Raw genomic sequence first — 20,860 nt, forward strand, 5'->3', positions numbered from 1 at the left:
AGACTTATTTTGTTCCGGTGTTGTTTGCTAAAATATACAACATGGTTGTCAGTTTCTCTATCTAGTCTATGTGATGGTGTAACTTTTTTTACTCGTTGATATTTGATTCAACGGCTACAGGAAGATGGGAAAGACCTGCAAGGTTGTTGTCTGTGGGAGTGCCTGCGTCGGTAAGACAGCAATGCTTGAGCAGGCAATATTCGGGAATCATGTCATCGGGAACGTAAGTAAATAATAATGAGGAGTAGATAATTTTTTGCCTAATTTCCGGACACAATGATGATTTATGAATGATCAGTTACTTTGGCCATACTTTGCACAATTTTCACAGCCTTGATTTAACCAATTTGATCACTTTGACATTGTCTTTCCACAGTCAAACTGCTTTCAAACCATTGAAGACATCTACGTTGCAACAGTCGAATCTAATCGAGGAGTGAAGGAAAGAATACGATTTTACGATACAAAAGGACTGGTAAATGATACTTCCGTTTCAAACTCCTCTCATAAACACCATCATCTTCAAAATCAAACACCTTAAGGATAACTTTCCGTATGGTGCCACCACTTTTTCACTCATTTTTACAAAAAGGGATATCTCATTGAGTTGAATTAAATACTATATTATTTCGTATCGGATGAAAAAGTGGTGGCGCCATATATAGAACACGGAAACTTTTCCCACCATTAAAACTCCTCTATTTTTCCACACTATGACTATGTTAACGGCAATCTTGTGGATCTGTGTTTATATAATTATAAAGGGGCCTACCATTTACCATCAGTACAAACAGTTAACGTCAATGGTCAACACATCATCAATTAGTTTACACAAAGAAGAGAGTCTTTAAATGCTGTTTTTTTTTATTTTGAATTTCATGCGATCGCTCATCTTTTGGGTCGTTAACATTTACAAGGTGATCTTTGGAGATTCTTATTTTTTGACGCACTTGTTAGAATAATTTTGCAGGATGCCTACTACCATTACCAAAAATTTCTAATTTCTTTTTTATATTTATAAGTATGACCCTACCTTTAAATTAAAAAACAACAACATCAGGGCAAAGTTTAAAGTATTGTTATTATTTTTTTATTTACAGCATCCAAAGACCAACCCGGAACTTCCAAAGCATTACTTCGCCATTGCAGATGTAAGTTGTCTTAATTAGAGATTTTTACCTTGCAAGTCATACAATGGTTTTATGGAAGGATACAAAAAGGGATATCTCATTGAGGTTAATTAGACACTATATTATTTCATATTGAATGAAAAAGTGGTGGCGCCATACGGAAACTTTTCCTTATGGAACCTTACCATTTAATGTTTCAATCGTGTCCTATATAAATGTAGATTTATACAATAAAACTAACTTGTAAACATTTCATTTCAAATGGTGGTAGCGTTTTTGAGATATCTAAAAAAAAAATCTGGAGGGGTTATGTCTACACGGGAAGAATAATCCGTAATTGGAATAAACAACCTGAGAAAATTTAATGCAGAAACACTTCTTAGATTTGCAGTTTTTATGTGCCTTTCTTTTTTCCCGGCGTATATATGCAACAGATGTTTTTTAGGGCCAAAGTCTTTGTGCGGTTTATCAACGTAGATTACGGTTCTTCTTTTATTGAGTTGTTTTATTGTAACCACGTTACCAGATAAATTCAATTTGTGGTTTAATTAGTGTCTGTGTGCTGTTTGTTTGCAGGGTTTTATTTTAATGTACAGCATTACGAGTCCAGAGTCGTTTCGCCAGGTTCAGCTTCTCAAGAAAGAAGTGGACAAGATCTCCAAGGAGAAGGATAAGCGAGAGGTACATGATTCTTTCTGAGTTGTAGCAATGCCAGTCTCGCTACCATGGGCAGTGCTTATAAGCTCACCAAAGTGTTACATAAAAGGAGTAGGTTTCATAATTCAAACGTAGCCCAACATACCTTGAAGGAAAATAGGAAATGTTGTAGTGCCTTGAGCATCACTGAGGGACGGATATGAGCGCTATACAGGAAGCCACTATTATTATTATTATTATTATTATTATTATCATTATATAAACCATAACTTCTTTTTTGTGTTTTTGTAAAGGTTTCACTGATTGTTGTGGGCAACAAGGTGGATCTGTACAAGGAGAGACAAGTGGAGTATGACATGGTGTGTGCCTGGGCACAGAAAGAAAAAGGTACTTGACGCTTGACGCTCCTGAAGTCATCGTCACATTAATCTAGGTTCCCATTTTGGGAGTTAATGGCCCTGTGTTAGGGTAAGGGTTAGGTTTAAAAAAGGGTAAAGTTGACTCTAGCTTGTGTACTTGTCCAAGTTTGCCTGAAAATGTGTACAAGGCATCTAAGTACACAAGGCTAAAGCCTTGTATACATTTTCAGGCAAAATTTGACAAATTAATGTGCACAAGGCCTTGTTCACATTTTCAGCCAAAATTTGATAAGTACACAAGACTACATTTTGACTGATATGTGTACTTGTCCAAAGTTTTTCTCAATGCAAGTTGTGCTCCTCAAAAATTAAAGATATTCTTCCTACTTAAGTCTGTTTTCTGATGTGTTTGCCCACAGAAGAAAATATGACCAGTTGTGATTTAATAGCCTGAGGTGTCTTTTCAGAGCCTACATGTACATCATGTGTACATAAAGGTCAGCCCATCAAAGTGAGTTCTGTCATTTGTTCTTTTTTTCATCAGTCCCACTTTATGAGGTGACGGTAGCTAATCGGAAGGTGTTAATGGAGCCTATAGTCGCCCTGACATCCAAGCTGACTCTACCAGTTGGTAAGAAAGATCTTAGATGATTCTTACTTATTGACTTCACGACAGTATTGTTAACAAGTTTTGAACTGTTATTGCCTCAATTAAACCCCGACTTGACAAAGACAACAAAGTTTCTCAGTAATAGTGCCAGGATCGGTTGTAGTTGCATGAGAAAGTGGATAGACAAAGTGGAGTGGTAGAAGTGAGCTGAGAAGAGTAGCCAATGAAAGAGAACAGGTAATGGCGATGAATCCAGGAGTGCGCCTCCATTACAATTTGAGGATGAGGCAGCCACGAATGCAAGTCTTTGCCTAATGATTTGATGATGTGAGATAATTTAGTAGGTATCCACCGTGATTCGTACTATTGGAAGATAGCGATAGTGCTAACCTTATAGCACTGAGCCAGCAATGAATTTATTTTAAGATTTTCAGCTTTTACCTTATTTTTGTCTTTCATTGCAGTGAAATCCACCTTCCCATTATCACGAATAAAGCCTCGACAGGTGACAAGCTCATCTTCTCAGGATGTTTGACAAATTCAAGATGGTCAGTAAACAGCAGTCTGGTGGAGTGAGTGATCATGTGCAATAACATATTACCTACAAAATCATGCAGTCATTGTAGAGGCTTTTAACTCTTTCATGCGCCAAAACCAAATTTCAAAATGGCCTCACAGTTTTCAGAATAGGAGAGAGAACTCTTGAAGGCGTTATTGTGACCTTTTTTTTATTTTATTTAAATTTTGTCCCTTTTTTTAGGGGGGGGGGGCGGTGTTGCCATTTGTAAAAAACAATACATGTGTCCATGTGGACACATCAATTTTTCACGAAAGTTAATGGTGCATGAAAGGGTTTAATCACAATCATTGTTTGTTTCATAAAAAATTCATGTAAAATATGCTTCATGAGATTAGGGCAAACAATATACCAGTCAATCAAAACAGCCTACATCCCTATCTCGAGTTCACATCTTTTTTATTGCTTTAAATAAAAAGCTGGCGATCATTTTGAACTGAACTTTGTGGCCATTTTCATTTTGAATGCTTGGCCGCTATCGTGGAAAACACTCAATAAACATTAGGCCCCCATCCTTCTCTTTTGAAAGAAAACGGACGATCAACTGGTGTTTTGTTTTATCTTGATCCTATGCATTCATGTTCAAGCTGAGGATAGGTATCATAAAGTAATTTGTTCGCTACATCTTGAAAAGAAAACTTGTCTTTCTTTTGACTATATTTATCAGAATTGTTTTCTACCGTGTGCCAGTGGTTCATTAGAATCCAAATTTCTAACTCGATTGTGTCAGGGCTAAAAAGTTGGGTGAAAAATCAATCCGAATCCTGCGTGGACAATTTTAGCCCTGTATGTGATAGCATAGTTGCTACAAGATTCTTGATGGGAGCAGTTTTAGGGTGAACCTTGATTTTCAGGAAAAATTCAAACTAAAAAGATAATTTCAGGTATTTGAAGTAAGTTTAAAACTAAAATTTTGTAAGGAGTCTCTGCTCCTGCTCCATCATTGGTTGGAATAGTTCAAATGATGCTCATTTCAGATGATCAAAAACACTTTAGTAAGTTTGAACATGTGTGACTTTGAACTTGTGTTAATAATGATTCTTAAGATGAAATCATGAAATCTCAATCGTGTCCCACGTTTTGTGGAAAGGTTTAGCTTTCATATGATGCATCTGAACCATGTTTCACAAATCAATTTGTGCTCCAAGAATTTTTAAAGGGTTTTAAGGAATTTATTTTTCGTTTTGTAGATGCTTTTGTTAAGTAGATATTTTTGTTCTGCATGTGTGCTTGAAATGTTTATTTTGTATTAGTTATTTTGTCCACAGTGCTCGACATAAACATCATAAAATAAAAGCTACAAGTGCAATAAGCATTGGCGATACTTTTTTTTTTCAAGGCATAATTGTAAAAATTTATTTATTCTTCGGTACAAATTGTAGTTTTGTTTAATAATCCTTTGCAGTTCTTTTTAAGTAGTACATATTCACATATATTATACTTCATCCTCTACATTGGCATATTAGAAAAATTATTTTATCCCAATAAATGCGAGTGTTGCATGATGTTCAAATACGTGAGTTAAGGCTTTAAATAGAAGCGTTGTTCAATCGATCAAGTAAAGACACAAGATATGGGCCTATAGTTGCTTTTCTGCAGGCAGAAAGTTTGAATATAATGGACACAATTTCCTGAAACTGCTGTTTTGGGCCATGCAATCACCGAAGCCACCTTCTTTAAAACAAAAATAGCAAACCACAAAAGAAATTGTAGTAAAAATGCAAATTCATAAACCACAGATAAAAGGGTAGTGCCATTAGCTTTTCTAAATCTCGCCCAAATTGCAGTAACTGCTCGCCTCATAATATATCTTGAGGTAGAATCTTGTATGGAAATTCTACATGAAAGGTAAAAGGGTTCATTGAAATGGTTTTCTACAATTCTAAGGGTTCAATGCTCTTAAAAAACAGTTCTGCGAGCCCTTTTGTTCTGCTAACAAAAGAAGATGCAATTTTGATTCTGTTTACGATACTTAAGTGAAAGCTGTTACCATTGTTAAAGTTCATGCCTATAATTATCAAGCAAGCAGCTTTTACTTGTCAGAGTAGAAATATAGAACAAAATTTAAATAATATCTCAGAATCATTATTTTGTTTTACATGATAGTTGTTTTGTTGCTTCTTTTCTTAGCAGTCTTCCATGCCCCTTGAACAACTTTGAAATGGTTTGTTTGACATTTTTATCACTTAGGCAGACATGCCTTGTAGTAAACTAGTTCCCTGCTTTTCACTTTGCAAATTCACACAGTATTTTTCGACATAGCAAGCAGATACAATTTGGTGCAAGTTGATACGAGGCATTTTAGAAACCACTAACTTGGCTCGAGCTTCGTCCAACAATGTGAGGCACTTGAAAACCACAAACATTTCAGAAATCTGTACAGGAGCCCAAGCCACACTCTAAGCCAGAACCTTGATTTCGCAAAGGCCCATCCAGAGTACAATGCACATCATACCAAGATGCATACATTATCCTAGTCTCAGTTCAAGATGTTTCTCATTTTCCTTTCACGCTGTGCTAGAAAGGAAAACGAGAAACGTCTTTTTGCACCAAGACAAACATCATCCAAGAAATATAACCTTCTTGATACTACAAAGAATAAGGCACTCATCAAAAGGGCCCAAATTTCATGCTTAGTTAAGACGAGTGCTTAAATTTATTTGGCAAGCAAAATTAGCAGGGAACCAGAAAACAAAATACCTGACATCATATGGCATTTTAGCTGGTAACCTTTCATGCCAAGTAGAATTTATCATAGAAACCATATTAAGCATTTTCAGTGCATTTTTCCCCATGACTTTCTTTTTTTACGTTATCGAACAAAATTAAACTATCCACTGAAATCACTAAAAAATAATTTAAATAAAACTCCTTCAAAACTCTTGATTTCTCTCTCTTATTTTCATTAATTTATCAGCATCACCTCATTGTAAAAAAACTCAAATAATTTAAAATAAAATTACTGAAGTTTTTAAAAAAGAATTAAGCATTTTTCCATCTTGTTATTATAAGAATGATCAACATAAAGTATCCTTTGCCAGTATCAGCCAATCTCTTGAACGAATTGATAACAGTAATTATTTTATAGGTTCAAATAAAGCAGTGGTTTTTGAGGGAATACTCTATTATCTGTCATCAATTTCACAAAGCCTTATCTTAAGATGAGTAAGTGATTTCTATAGAGCCTTAGCTTTTTGCTCACAATTAAGATTGATATAGACCTTTAAAGACCAATCTTAGCCCTTTGTGAAACCCTGGTTTGCTTCTCACAAACCAGATCCCATCTTGTGTGTCCTCATGAATAATTCAGTGCATAAAGTCCTAACCTTTAACCTTCTCTTGAACAAGCTTCATAATGAATGAACTCTAGTTGTGTCACAATGACAAAGCTTGTTTCTAATTTGGAGCTAAACAAAGTTCAAATTCAATACACGAAAATTGTTCATTGAAAATCCTACGAGAAAGCTTGTCCATACCGGCTACACCTAAACTATCAACCATCAATTCAGGCCTTGCTGTATTTCTTGTTGTTTGTTTTTGTTTACATAAATCTATAAAATCAAATTATGTAGTTGATTAGTTTACTCCAGACTGATATTAAATAACAATAACTTAGAATACTCCGCTGGTGACAGGGTGTTTTGTACTGCAGTATTTTGTTCAGTAAACTTTCAGTAAACTTTCCAGTTTAAATTTGGGAGAAAAAAAAGCTTTCCTGCTCAGCAGATATAAGCAGGATACAAGACACAAGATGTACATGTGACATGGTATTTTGCATATTAATCTTGTTTTGGTAAGCCTAATTTTGTTGTGCTTAGCTTAATTTCTGTGCTTTAAGCAGCTCTATTGAATTGGGCCCAATTTATTCAGCCTCAACCATGTGATTCACAACTTTGGACATCAAGAATTTGAATAATTTTGAGCAACCTCGTTCCCAGGGGTGATCTCGCCGTGCCATTTTTTCCCAGCATGCCTTGCTCGATCATAACCCCTGGAAGTGTAACTCCAAAATATCCAAATATATGGGATATTACAATAGTCCTGTGGTTGATCCGTTCTGTGTTGGGCGTTAGTCGCTCACACGCTGGATGCGCTGTGTGTAATAAAAGTCATAAACTTGCTTTTGCGTTCACGTTGCGCAACAAGAAACGTGGATACGTACATCTTTATACGCACGCATTTCGGCATATAGAGCTTCTTGAAGACGCAAGGCATTTCATATTTTGCGCGTATATTATAGCCAAACAAAGACACGGATTGGAGTTTCCCTCCCAGGGACTAGAGACATACGCAGAGCTAGTGGGTGATACGGCGCGCTGCCCATGGTAGCGAGGTTGAATTTTGAGGTACTAGAACGTTTGCTCTTTAAACAGAAAACTGGAAAGCAGGGGATACTGAACCTGGGAGAGTCCAGCATTTGAATACAGAGTCCAATTAAAGAAAAATATTTATGCATCTTTAAAGTAAAATGATGTAAACAATTTCCCTATATGACATATCATGGGCTGAGGTTATGTTTTACAATTAAAGATACTTCTACCAAGAACAATAGAGCATGAAATAAAATGATACAAAGGGGTTCTTGCAGATAAACACGACAGCGACTATTCACTTTTTGAATACAAACATAAACAACAACATTGACATTTTCAATGAATGGTTATTTACTCTTTTTGCCAATATATATTTTGTTGTTGACCAATTGAAATGTGTGCCATATCCAAATTGAGCTACTGTAGCTCTGTGGCTGTTGAATGCACCAGCTACTTTGAACATGAAACAGTTGTAGAGATCAAGCCACAGGTTTCAATGTTTGACATGGCTTTGTTTGGGGACGGAATTCTTAATCAGAACGAGGCAGTTTAGTTCAATAAATAGAAATTGCCAAGGCAAATACACAAACCGGTAGCTTTCTTTGGAAGTTACCACAAGGCTGACCCTAAATACAACGTAAATAGACAGAAAAATAAAGATTATAGAATAGAACATGTAGAAGCTTACAATATTGGACAATCCAACTCTTGGAAACATAGACAGAAGAATATTATTTGTACATTAATGGTCTCTTATCTTCAGCGAGTGTGTCACTATAAGGCTCTGCCCATAGCATGCATGCATTGCAGTGATGTGATGTTATGAACTTGCAAACAAGCACCAAGATTCTCTGAAATTTATATCATCACGTGTGAAGACGTGCACAGTTAACAATCCCACTGACATACATTGAACTGTTTAAGTGGCAGTTGGGACTATGATTGGGCCACTGACATATCATTTAAAAAACGTTAAATGGCAGTAGAACTATGATTGGGCAGTGAAAGGAGTAGGTGAGGAAGGTAGAGGGTTTCTCTGTGTTCGTATACTCTCATTTTTAAACAGCAAAGTTGAAAGTATGAACAAGGCATAAAAAGTGATACAAGTGTTTATATTTAGATAGCAATATCTTTTTCATTTAAAAGTATAGTTTCAAGGTTTAATAAAGCACAAATCCATAACTGTAAAAAAAAGTAATTTACAATTTCATTTCTTCATGAAATTGAAATAAAATCTTTAAATTTTGTTCTTCTCGTAAAAAAAATCAAAAAGGGTGCGTTCCAAAAACAATAAAACTTCCAACTGATTCAAAAATAGTAAAACTGTAAAAAGAATAAAAACAGAAACAATGTAAGTTAACATATAAAGGAAGATTGAAAGAGAAATAGTGTTGGCTAGCAGTTCACAAAGAGCATTTCATCCATTGGTTTGAGGGGATTTTCACGGCACAACTTTGCAATTAGAAATAAAAACGCCAAGTGTAGCTAAGCTGTGATAAGAGCAGCCTCTTCATTGTTGAGATTTCCATCAATAAGGAAAGAAAGTCAACATAAATAAGGATGAATACTTAAACAGGACTACAGGGTGGGGCAAAACAAGCAGGAACGTGGCATTTGAACACCAAAATAAAAACAGACACTTGCACAACATGAACAAGTGTGACAGATACACTTCGTGCAACCTAGTGTGGCAATAATTAGGCGTGATTGTCATGTGTTTACAATACAAAAATCTCACCATGGTAACATTATTACCATGTTCTGTATGTTTAAAACAGCTTTTCTGTTCATGTGCAATGATAATTGGTGGATAGCAGGGGCCAATTTCATAAAGCCTGTAAGCAAAAGTTCTCTGCTTATAGAGTTTCTATTTCACCTGCTGCTTACCATAGGCAAAGCAAAAGGCACGCCAGCTTGCCATAAGTTCTTGTGAGCAGAGCTCGATTTCATAGAGTTGTTAGAGATAAACTCAGAGTACAAGATCAAAAGAGATATCAAGTTTAAGAGCAACTGGTCTTAAGGGTGACCAAGTAAAAAACATGATTCATTTATAGTGGATTAGGTACAAAATATTTGCATTTCTAAGCATCCTAACAGCACTTTGTTTTGAAAAAGCGTGCACCCAGAGCAGTCACTTTGGTCAGCCAATCAGAGTTGTGAAAAGAGGTATCAAAACAGCGCGCTAGGTGGTGTAATGGCCAATTCTTCATAGTGATTTAGTCACTCGTGTAGTTTACAACTTCTACCACTTTATAGAGTGCCCCAAGTGGCATGGCTTGAGGGTTTTAACAACAAGAGGTACATATAAAAGCAAAAATATACTTTTTGATTACAGGTGAGATGGCGTACAACAGTATGTCTGATATACAATGGCTCAACAACATCAAGTAGTGAATTGGGTTGATGCCAGTTAAACAACAAAAATGGGTTACAATAAGTACCACATATAAATGAGAAACGAATGCAGCTTTATACATTAATGGCTTAAAAAACAATGGTTTTACGATGATTAATGAAAGTTTTACAGACACACAAAATCATGCATATTCTCATAAAAACAATTTGTACAAAACTTCTTCCTTTTTTTTCATGTATGAAAAAAACAAACAAAACAAAACTGGTATGTGAAACTGTTTAAAACTGGCTTGCGTGATCGCCAACTCGCCAGCACAAGGCAGCCAAAGCTAGGTATGCTTAAAAATACAGATACTATAAAAAAATTGGTCTGCTATAATCTACACCATATCTCTACTTTGACCAGTTTTTTTTTTATGAATACAAAAAGATATACAAGGCATTGTTGAATTTCTTTGAATGAATGAACAGATCGTACTTTTGGCGACCTTTAATAAACCTGGCTCTATATATACCATGTTGTCCAATATACGACAGTGGATGCTTCCAAAATGGAGGTTAACTTTTGATGCAACAGGGCTCGAAACTATCACCGAACTGCAAGCCCCCAGGTCGGTAATTTAAGCATTGGGTCAGTAACTCACGACCGGACAAGGTTCTTGTGTTTTTTAATTCAATAATCATAGGCAACCTTGTTGTGTTATATCTGTGCAAAAAAATGATATCTTTCAATTCTCTTGAGTATCAAAGTACAAATACAACAAATGAGATTTACATGGATCTAGATCGTGATTGTTCAACTCGTTTTCGTCTTTTGATTCTGGTCTTGAAAAACAGATTCTGGTGTAGTAAATATTTTGAGCTACACACCCTGCAGTCTTGCAGTTTTTACCCCAGAATTCGAGCCCTGTGCAAGCGTTAAAATATTGAATGAATTTTGTTGTTCAATAAATAAAACTGCTTCCATTATTGAGGCAGTTATTAGAGGTTTCTCATACACTGTGTTTTCAAAACATGCTAAAAATCATAGAAACAAGGCTTTTTGTTTGTTTATCAAATCAAACAAAAGATATGTTGAGAAGATTTTCACAAAACTTTGCACTGGTAAAATCAAATCGTCTTTCACAGCAACCATTCAAATGAGGTGAAAAACAGTTGTCATAAATCTACCCCCTGTGCCCATTTTAGAATATGTTATGACAAATGTAATGAACTATTGAGCATCAGATCTCGCTGACATCAAAGTTCATTTGTCATTTGTTAAGAAAATTGTGAATATTTAAAAAATTTGTTTACATCCCATTTTGTGTGTATTATTATTAATTATTCGTTATGGATCCAACAAAGCACCCAGTCATCAATTTTTGAACCAGCCTTCTGACTTTATTATCAAAATGCTTCAAAATATATCTCAAAAAATATCTGTCATTTGGCGTTTCCAAAAATATTGACATCTAGGCGTTGCTTTCAGCTTAATGTGATCAAATTTATACGAGACAATTTTAAAGAGTTTTTTTCTTCAAGGACAAGCTTCGGTGCAGTGTTCCGAAAATCCTGTTTCTATGAGGATTTGGCATGATGGGATTTTGGAGTCGTGACTGACTATAAGATAATGTTCTCATACACAACAGTATGAAGGCACAATGTTAAGTGGGATGCACATCGTATCCTCCACTTATTACACATAGAAATCTATCCATAAAGTATTTTTCTTATTAAAATTCTGTACAGTATCTGTGCCGAGGATGGCGCTGGGTGATCGTTGGATAAAAGCATTCATATGAACGATGCAGAGTGTCAACCAGTCTCCACCTTCCGTTCGTTTCTCTCTATGCAAAACAAAGTTAATGGCCTGATGTTTCGACCCTAGCAAAGTCTTTCCTGAAAGGCTGTTTCTCTCTAAGTAATATTATGATATGATTAATTTCATAAGGCCCAATTTGATGCAAGCACAAAAGCTTGCTGAGCCTTAGCAGAAACACTGTTACCAGCCAACATTCCATAAAATTTATGTTGTTGGGACAGGTGCCCTGCTCATTTTTCGCTCAGCCAAGAAATTTTCTAGTATAGTACTTTCAGCTAAACAGCTTTATGAATTTGGGCCACGATATTGTTTTGCAGATATATTCCTTCCCAATTTCTTCCGCTAAACACTTAGCTGGAAACCAGTCAAATATGTTACAACACATAGTATAGTACTGGTTGTTGACCTGTTTCTGCTAAGCAAGATTTGTCTACATTTACAAAGCTTAGCCTGTTTGCCATTCTAGCCAACTATATCAAAATTGGCCCATTCGCATATAAACACTCCTTGCATTTCGTTTCAAGTAAAGAATCTTCAATAAGGCACCAGGACCAAAATGAAGAAGGCAGCATTTCATTAGGCACACATGGGGTATGAACTTGTCTATTTGGCAACTCGCATTGCTACATGAATGTTTCTCCGAACCATACACCCATTGCTTCGACTCCTCCCAGCACATAATAAGCACCACTGAGTTCACAGGACTGTCAACAACATTCAACTGCTGATGAGGCACTTCTTTATATATTTATATATATATAATATATCATAACTATTAAAAAATTTGTTTTGTGTTTTGTTTTAACAACAACAAAACAACGTGACACCATGAGGCTGCTTCCTTGAGCGAAGGACTCCTGATGTGTTAACGGTGGGTGCTCACTGCAGGGAAACCAGTTAATACTGGTACTCTCTAACTGCCCAAGACAGAGAAGATGCTGATGATGTCGGCCACTGTTTAACTGTCGAATCGTGATAGTCAAGATTTCTCTTCTTCGACAGCCGTCCATTCACTAAAGAGGGCAGTGTTCATCTCTTGAGTTACAACCGACTGAACTTTTCTCACTACAACTTGTAACGTGCATCAATTTGCATCTAAGACAAACCTGAGCATTCTTCTCCGTTCTGAGCTTCTTGTCCAACTCCCCATGGACTTAGGAAGGCCATTGACCTGATGGTAGACGTACTCCTAGCTCTACCTTCAGGTACCACCAAGGAGGCATCTTCAGGTCCTACCAGGGATGCACCTTCAGGTCCTACCAAGGAAGGCACCTTCAGGAGGTCCTACCAAGGAAGGCACTTTCAGGTCCTACCAAGAAAGGCACCTTCAGGTTCTTCCAAGGAAGGCACCTTCAGGTCCTACCAAGAAAGGCACCTTCAGGTTCTTCCAAGGAAGGCACCTTCAGGTTCTTCCAAGGAAGGCACCTTCAGGTCCTACCAAGAAAGGCACCTTCAGGTTCTTCCAAGGAAGGCACCTTCAGGTCCTACCAAGAAAGGCACCTTCAGGTTCTTCCAAGGAAGGCACCTTCAGGTCCTACCAAGGAAGGCACCCTTAGATGCTGCTAGAGTAGAGGGAAGGGGGTATGGGGGACGCGGGGGATGAGTAAGAGGAGGGTCAGTCTTTGACCAGTCTGTAGATGTGATGCTGTGCTCCGTGTTCACTCGTTGAGACTTCAAAGACGTAGGCGATGCATAGTAAGGTTTCCTGGGTCTCTCTGTTGGTTACAACCTTCAAACAAAACATACAGCAAAATGTCAATAATGGTACACAAAGTGCTAGGAGTACAAGCACAATGAAAAGCGACATGCATTAAAACCATTTGTTCTTTGTCTCATTTTCTAAACAGATCTCCTTCTTATTAACTGACCTGTAATATAGTGAAGTTTTCCAGCACACTGTTCATCATGTACTTCTCAGGAAGATGCTTGAGTTTGTGAATAAAGTTGATCATATATTCGCACATTGGTGATTCATGGATGCGGTAAACAAACCGACCACTCTCAAACCTTGCATACTCCGTCTAAATAGAGTAAAAGAAAATACGCAGTTTAAATTTGTTGTGTCTTTTGATTTGAAGTACAATTTTCCATAGAGCATTCACTGTGACAAAATAATCATGAAATACAATAAATTCATAAAAATTTCATTCTCCTTACCTCTACTTTCTCTACAACCTGCTTTCCAAATGAACACACTTTAGTTGAGCACATGATGGTCATGTTCTCTGGACTCTCATACCTAAAGACACCCGGGAAACAAGTCAAATTATTGTCAGTACAATAAATGCTGCACATATAGCATTTAAAAGCGATGTGAGTTCATATGAGCACATTATGTTATTGCTCGCTAAAATTACTGTCAAAGATAAATCTATTAAAATTATGCTGAATGTACAAAGAAAACCGTAGCTGCAAAGATATAACATTTGTCCGCAAAACCTCCCTCATACGATATCAATACTATTACAAAATTAAGATATGTGTTTGTGCAGGGTCAGATAACACAAGGAAGGCAGTTCTAGCACTTAAAGATACGTGGAAATACATAAAACAGACTGCTGTACATGTAGCATTTAAAAGCAACGAGAGTTCATAATGTGCACATTGTTAAAAGTAAAATCAATTAAAATTATCCTGAATGTACACAGAAAATTAGGTGGCAAAATATACATGTAACATTTGTGCGAGAAACTCAGGTCTCTCAAGCTTAATAGCCTACAATGCTATTACAAAATCGAGAAACAAGGTTTGTGCTGGGTCAGCAGTCTCGCAACAGATACTACATTATAACATTTTTGCATAAAATAGAAAGATATTGCAAAATATGAAATAATTGCAAAATAGAAAATTATACAAGATACAATGTTAATGCAGGGTCAGCACTCTCGTACCAGATACAACATTATTACAAAATCAAGATATGAAACTATTGAAAAATATTAAATTACTACAAAATATGAAATTATAGCAAAATACAAAATACTTACAAAATATGAAATAAATGAAAAATGTGAAATGATTGCAAAATATGTAACTACGACAACATCAAGAACAGGGAGGCTGACAGTATACAACAATGCACAGTTGAATAGAACCGTTATTTCAACCTGTGACCACCGTGCAGCGGTAGCAGCTTATAAGGGAAGTATACGGTAACAACCTCAAAGCACTGAGCCAACGATGCGCACTAAAAGTTCATCTGCCCACACCTTATGGGATATGACATTCTCGGACACACAGTTAGAGAAGTTTAATACTCACTGGCTTGTGACTCCATAGAATGCACCCGTCTCTTCTGAAAGATTTGTGTTGAGGTCCGCCTACAACAGGACAACAATTCATTTAAAAACATCAACTTTATGCTAATTTATTGTGATCAGCATGTCCACAAGTACAGATATTGTTTAAACCCTTGTACTTATGACGCCAATGTTTGTATTACTGCATTGCTTACATTGGACAGATTTACAAAACATGTATAAATCAAGTCAAATTGGTAACCAAATGTGACACCATCAGTGCTAAGGCCTGTTGCAGGTTTGTTTTATGTCAAAGCACCTTCGAAAGTTTGTACAGAACGGAAGTTCCAGTGGGAAACTTTTTGTTAAAGAAGAGACGACCCACATTCCCTGGATTCTTGGATTCTTGGTTTCCCAATTTTGTTCCATCCTAAACTTGCTGGAAAAACACCATCCCCACAGACCTGGACCCAATTAAGCACAAAATGTAGCTAAGCACAACAAAATTATGCTTATCAGAATAATGTTACCAACCAAGCTAGCACGTAACATGTACAATTTGTCACTGGTATCCTGCTCATTTCTGCTTAGCAGACAATTGTTTAAAAGCAATATTTTCTGCTTAAGCAGCTCTATGAAAAATGGGCCCAGTGCTAAAGTCTATTGCAGATTTTGTGTAGTCTATTAGGACTTTGAAAGTTTGAACAGAATGGAGATTCAGAATGGAGGATCCAGTTGGAAACTTTCAATTACAGCAGAGACAACCCACATTCCCACTACGGATGCTTTTAGTTTCCCAAGTTTTTTCCACCCTACACTTTCTGGAAACACCTTCCCTGAAGACCATCTGACGGAGAGGGTTCCAGGGGGAATGCACAGTGACAGTCTCAAGAGGAGAGTAAGCCCGTTACTCACCCAGAACTTGACAAGGAAGAATGCCTCTGGTGGTCCTTTGTCATAAAGCTCTTTCAGCCCGCCCTTCTTCTCCGGAAACTTGTCATAGATTTGACGGACGTCCACAGCCTGAATATTGAGATCAATTGTTTGGAGTTTGGATTGAAAATGTTTACTGTATTTTCTCTTGGGTGTTTTAACTGTATGAATTTTAACAGGTTTTCTTTTAATTGTTGTTCGCCCAGGAGCATGTTTACAAAGGATAGGCGCTATATAAATTTCCATTATTATTATAATCATTATTAAAATGTCCAGTTTAGGTTATGAAAGGGAGAATTATAAAGATTTCTTTCATCTTTCTCGTTAGAAAAATTAGCCACCATGTAATTCTTACCTCAAGTAGTGGATCTGAGTAACTGACGTTTGAGCCAAGGTGAACAAACAGATGTTTGCTGTACTGTAAGGGTCAAGACAAATATATCAAGGTCAGCAAAGAAACATCAACACACACACACTTTACTCTCAGAATCAAATGATAACTACCACAATGAAAAACCTTGGTGTATAGGCCTTTGTAAATAACCTATTTTATTTATTTATTTATTGCTAGGCAAATAGTTATAAACAGAGAAATAACACTAAAAATAAGACTACGATGCAGACAAAAACAACTTACAAAGGCACACGAAAGTACAAGAGAAAACACGTCAATAATACCACAGCATGTACACAATTTCTGTAGTTTTTATGTTTAGCAGATTCTGTAAAATATATTCAAAATCTATAGACAAAGGCGCTTAGCACCGATATACTTCCTTAAGACCAATTCTCTTGCGAGATTTACTAGTTCCTCATACTGAGCACACCCCAACACCAAGCATGAAACCACAAGGGAAACCGACTGGGTAAATTTGCAATTAACTTTGTGAAGTGAACAAAGAAAAACTGACTAGAGCAGGTCTTACACCTGTGACCTTCCGATTAGTATGCCAATGCTCTACCAACTGAGCTTTCTAGCTCTATGTTGGTGCTCTCCCTATTTTGTAAATATCTTTGTTTGGGGGTGTACCGATCAGAAACCCTTTAGCTTGTAACTGCCGTATAGCCAGGGATCACATCCAAGTTTGTGATACATACACCACGGGAAGCAGGGATCACCTTAAAGGGGACGCAACTTTTTTATTTCACATATCAAGCAATAAACCAAATGGAAACTAAATGGGTAAATTTTAATACAACTTTACGGTGAACAAAGACAAATTGACGGGAACGTGAATTAAGCCTGCTGCGATATCCGGATTAACTTGCTGGCGCCACATGACAAGCTGCCACATAACTTGCTGGCGCCACATATCAAGCAATAAACCAAATGGAAACTAAATGGGTAAATTTTAATACAACTTCACGGTGAACAAAGATAAATTAACGGGAACGTGAATTAAGCCTGCTGCGATATCCGGATTAACTTGCTGGCGCCACATGACAGCTCAACACCCAAACTGTTGGACTCAATTAGAGTTGGAATGTCTGATCCTATGTTAAGCATGGTGTGTTTACTGATGCGGTACTAAGTCAAAAACCATTCAGTAACTCAGTATTTTTTTTGAACAGGTAACAAGTGTAATTGTTGAAGAAGTGGTGATGCTCGAGAGTGCAAAATAGAAAAGAAATTAAGAGTGAAAAAAAGAAGAAAGTAGTTGTGTACACACCTCACTTACGCTCTCTGGGTCTCGTCGTAACTCGAGGAAAGCTTGGAATTCAACCAATCGGAGCTTCCGAGTACCGATAGATCTACCTTCCCATGCAGGTGGGCTTCCGGGCGTCATACCGGCTGGGTAGTCACCGCTGGGTGCATAGGCTTGAGCTGTCGCTGAGAAAGGTTTGACGCTAGAGAGAGAGGAAATGAAGATTAATTAATCAGTAAAGGATCGTTGTGATTTATAGGATCGAGATCTACAAACAGTTGTGTTTATCAAGAAAACAAAAAACCTGGATCACTGTAATTTACACCGACATGTTTTTCTGAGTAATTTTGTAAGTGTTAATCTGTTATGGGAGGAGTGATGACTATGAAAAGAGCTGGTGTGGTCTCAACATTTTGAACAGTTTACTCTGCTCATCTTCAGGAGAAACACAATCAGAGCAGAGTAAAGACCTTTATCAAGGTGGGCCAACTTGATTTTACTCCATTCCAACTCATTGTAACCAAACTGAGGCTGGAAGAAATAATAGTCTGGTGCCATGAGCAATGAATGTTAGCATTCATTGCCCTTATTGGAATCAGGGAACATGACCAAGATGGTGACAGCATGATAAATACTGCTCAATAATTTTTCCGTTCACACAATGGTCTTGTAACTGTAACAATGGTCTTGTAACTGTATACCTGAGAAAAAGTTTATCAAATTTTTGAATCCCAAATTTTCTTTGACTCAAATTAAAATTCTACCAGAATGAAATCACAAAGTTATTTAAACTGCCAGAAACTATTTTGCACACATTTATTTTTTAAACAAAGACAATTTAGCAGCGAGTGAGAAAGAAAGCCTGCAACCTTTAAAAGAAAGAATCCTCCTAAGAACAAGGACAGAAAATAAAGAAAGAAGAATACAATTGATTGACTTAAAGGCACTGGACACTATTGGTAATTGTCAAAGACCAGTCTTCTCACTTGGTATATCTCAACATATGCTTAAAATAACAAACCTGTGAAAATTGAGCTCAATTGGTCGTCGAAGTTGCGTGATAATAATGAAAGAAAAAAACAGCCTTGTCGCACGAAGTTTTGTGCTTTCAGATGCTTGATTTTGAGACTTCAAAATCTAATTCTGAGGTTTGAAATCAAATTCGTGGAATATTACATCGTTCTTGAAACGTTACTTCAGAGGGAACCGTTTCTCACAATGTTTTATACTGTCAACCCCTCCCCATTACTCAATACCAAGTCAGGTTTTATGCTAATAATTATTTTGAATGATTACCAATAGTGTCCACTGCCTTTTAAAAAAAAACAACCTCCAGAACAAACGGAATATTAACTTACTCATGGGATGTACCTGCTTGTGTGAGACCAGGTTGCCAGAGTTGCTACAGAAGAAAGAAACAAATTATATTAACTCAGACCCAGAAAGAGAATTTCTTTTTGTCTAACACATTTACGAAGACCTCGCACCGCAATTAACCGCATTTTTTCTCTCCTGTTTTTCACACAAATGTAAATCAATAGATGCAATTGTAAAAAAAATCAGTTTCGGATTCTTCCAATTGTATCAAGAAAAATTTGAATAGATATTGCACTCCAATTATGTTTTCGAGAATAAATCAACACAATCTTCTTCAGCAATATTTCTAAAAGATATTTATCAAATTCATCTTTTGTAAGATGCTAGTAGTTTTCCCCTTGGAATTAAGAAGCGCTTTTGCATCTCATATTCATCCAGGCTGAAGGCCAGATTGCATAACTACATCTGGACAACATATAGGTCAGGAAACACAATTAAGTGTAGACTTTGCAACGATCACGCTAGCAGTTTGTACATAGAAACAAATTGAATAAATTTGAGTTTATTCATTTGATTTTTGACTTTTTTTGTTAAAAAAAAAAAACAGAAACATCAGAAAAATCAGAAACATCTGCTCAAGAGAATCTTGTTACCAGCCGAAATCCAACAAAATTTACAGTGTTGCAACTGGTGCCCCACTCATATTTTGCTAAGCAATATTCTCTGCTTTTAAGAAAACATCCGTTAAAACAGCTTCATGAAATTAGGGCCAGAGCTTGAGTCCAGTGCTTTAAACCGGCCAAATCATGCCCACATTCATGTTGTGCTAACTGACTAACATAGTGCCCCACTAATGGTTACCAGTCAAAATTCCTTAAAAAGTTTACATTGTTGTGTATAGCAAATCAATTTGTTAAGTATTTTTCAAGCTAAGAGACTTACATGGGCAGGATATGGCGGCCTTAGCGGAGTAGCTCCTGGGATTCCTAAGCCGGCTATACCCATTGCAGCAGCCTTGTTGTGTATTGCAGTTGCCGAGACGATCTGGGCCGACGACATGGCCGCCATACTCTGTAGAGCTTTGTCTTTTGTGTTCTGGTCCTGAGGGAAATAAGGAGGGGAGGATGAGCAAAAGCAGAACAAGAAACACGAAGGATCGGGAATGGATAACAGTTAAACAGTAAACATAATGGGAGATCATTATTTTTTATTATGAAATGCGTTCGAATTACACAGGCAGAATATTTCACAGAGGCAATTGCCTCAATCTCTATGCCCCATGGTCATTGCCTTGGTGCCCCTTGTAATGTTCCAGTACACATCAATGTCCCTCATAAAGGTGCAATGACTTGCCCTCACAAGAACATTTTCTATCACTTTTTGAAAGGTCGGATGCAATCATCTCTTCCAAAAATATTCAAAATAATTGAAAATGAAACCGATTGCTTAATATATCTGGTAATCAAACTTGCCCTTTAGTTTCCCCTCCTTTTTCCCCATTTTATTCTGCAATTTTTATTTTTGTTTATAAACAGCTTTAACATATCCTTTTTCCTGTTAGCTAAAAATCACTCAAAACGAGTCAAATGATTTGGGATGGAATAAGGCAGAACCTTGCCATCATTATTGGCAACCTAACGCTGTTTTTACTGTCCGACAGACAGTTTGTCAGACGCTGTCTCTAGACACTGTCTCCGTGCCTGCCAAGTCCCTGGAGCCTGTCAGAGCTTTCAGTTTTGACGAGTTTCCTTGAAAAATGAGAGCTTGAGTTTTATTGATAGATCTCGTTGATACGTGTGTAACCACAATATCCAGGAAGTGTTTAAAGGCAATGTATTCCTTTGGTCTTTGGAACCGATTGGTTGTTTTTATTCTATATAAATTGTAGATATATGAAATAAAAAAGTTGCATCCCCTTAA

General features: G+C 36.9%; 2 protein-coding genes across 6 annotated transcripts in view; one reads left to right on the forward strand and one right to left on the reverse strand.

The window, feature by feature from the left end:
• On the forward strand, window positions 1-7,963 carry LOC139939305 (NF-kappa-B inhibitor-interacting Ras-like protein 1). Its single transcript, XM_071935078.1, has 7 exons — window positions 1-223; window positions 377-475; window positions 1,101-1,151; window positions 1,707-1,811; window positions 2,081-2,174; window positions 2,691-2,777; window positions 3,221-7,963. The coding sequence occupies exons 1-7, from the start codon at window positions 125-127 to the stop codon at window positions 3,289-3,291; spliced, it is 606 nt and encodes a 201-aa protein (XP_071791179.1). The 5' UTR covers window positions 1-124; the 3' UTR covers window positions 3,292-7,963.
• A 199-nt stretch (window positions 7,964-8,162) lies between these two features.
• LOC139939304 (transcriptional enhancer factor TEF-1-like) overlaps window positions 8,163-20,860 on the reverse strand; it is a 41,486-nt gene continuing 28,788 nt past the window's right edge. For 3 of the 5 annotated variants that reach the window (XM_071935075.1, XM_071935076.1, XM_071935073.1), the window contains 9 exons: window positions 19,883-20,041; window positions 18,982-19,025; window positions 17,648-17,825; window positions 16,333-16,395; window positions 15,960-16,067; window positions 15,067-15,125; window positions 13,963-14,044; window positions 13,674-13,826; window positions 8,163-13,534 (listed from right to left, as the gene is read on the reverse strand). In XM_071935075.1, coding sequence (XP_071791176.1) covers window positions 13,421-13,534; window positions 13,674-13,826; window positions 13,963-14,044; window positions 15,067-15,125; window positions 15,960-16,067; window positions 16,333-16,395; window positions 17,648-17,825; window positions 18,982-19,025; window positions 19,883-20,041 — 960 coding nt within the window. In that variant the 3' untranslated portion in view covers window positions 8,163-13,420. The remainder of the gene's footprint in view (window positions 13,535-13,673; window positions 13,827-13,962; window positions 14,045-15,066; window positions 15,126-15,959; window positions 16,068-16,332; window positions 16,396-17,647; window positions 17,826-18,981; window positions 19,026-19,882; window positions 20,042-20,860) is intronic. The other 2 variants (XM_071935077.1, XM_071935074.1) reach the window with 1 other exon arrangement.

The sequence above is a fragment of the Asterias amurensis genome, chromosome 7 (genome assembly GCF_032118995.1).
Source record: "Asterias amurensis chromosome 7, ASM3211899v1".
Taxonomy (NCBI): domain Eukaryota; kingdom Metazoa; phylum Echinodermata; class Asteroidea; order Forcipulatida; family Asteriidae; genus Asterias; species Asterias amurensis.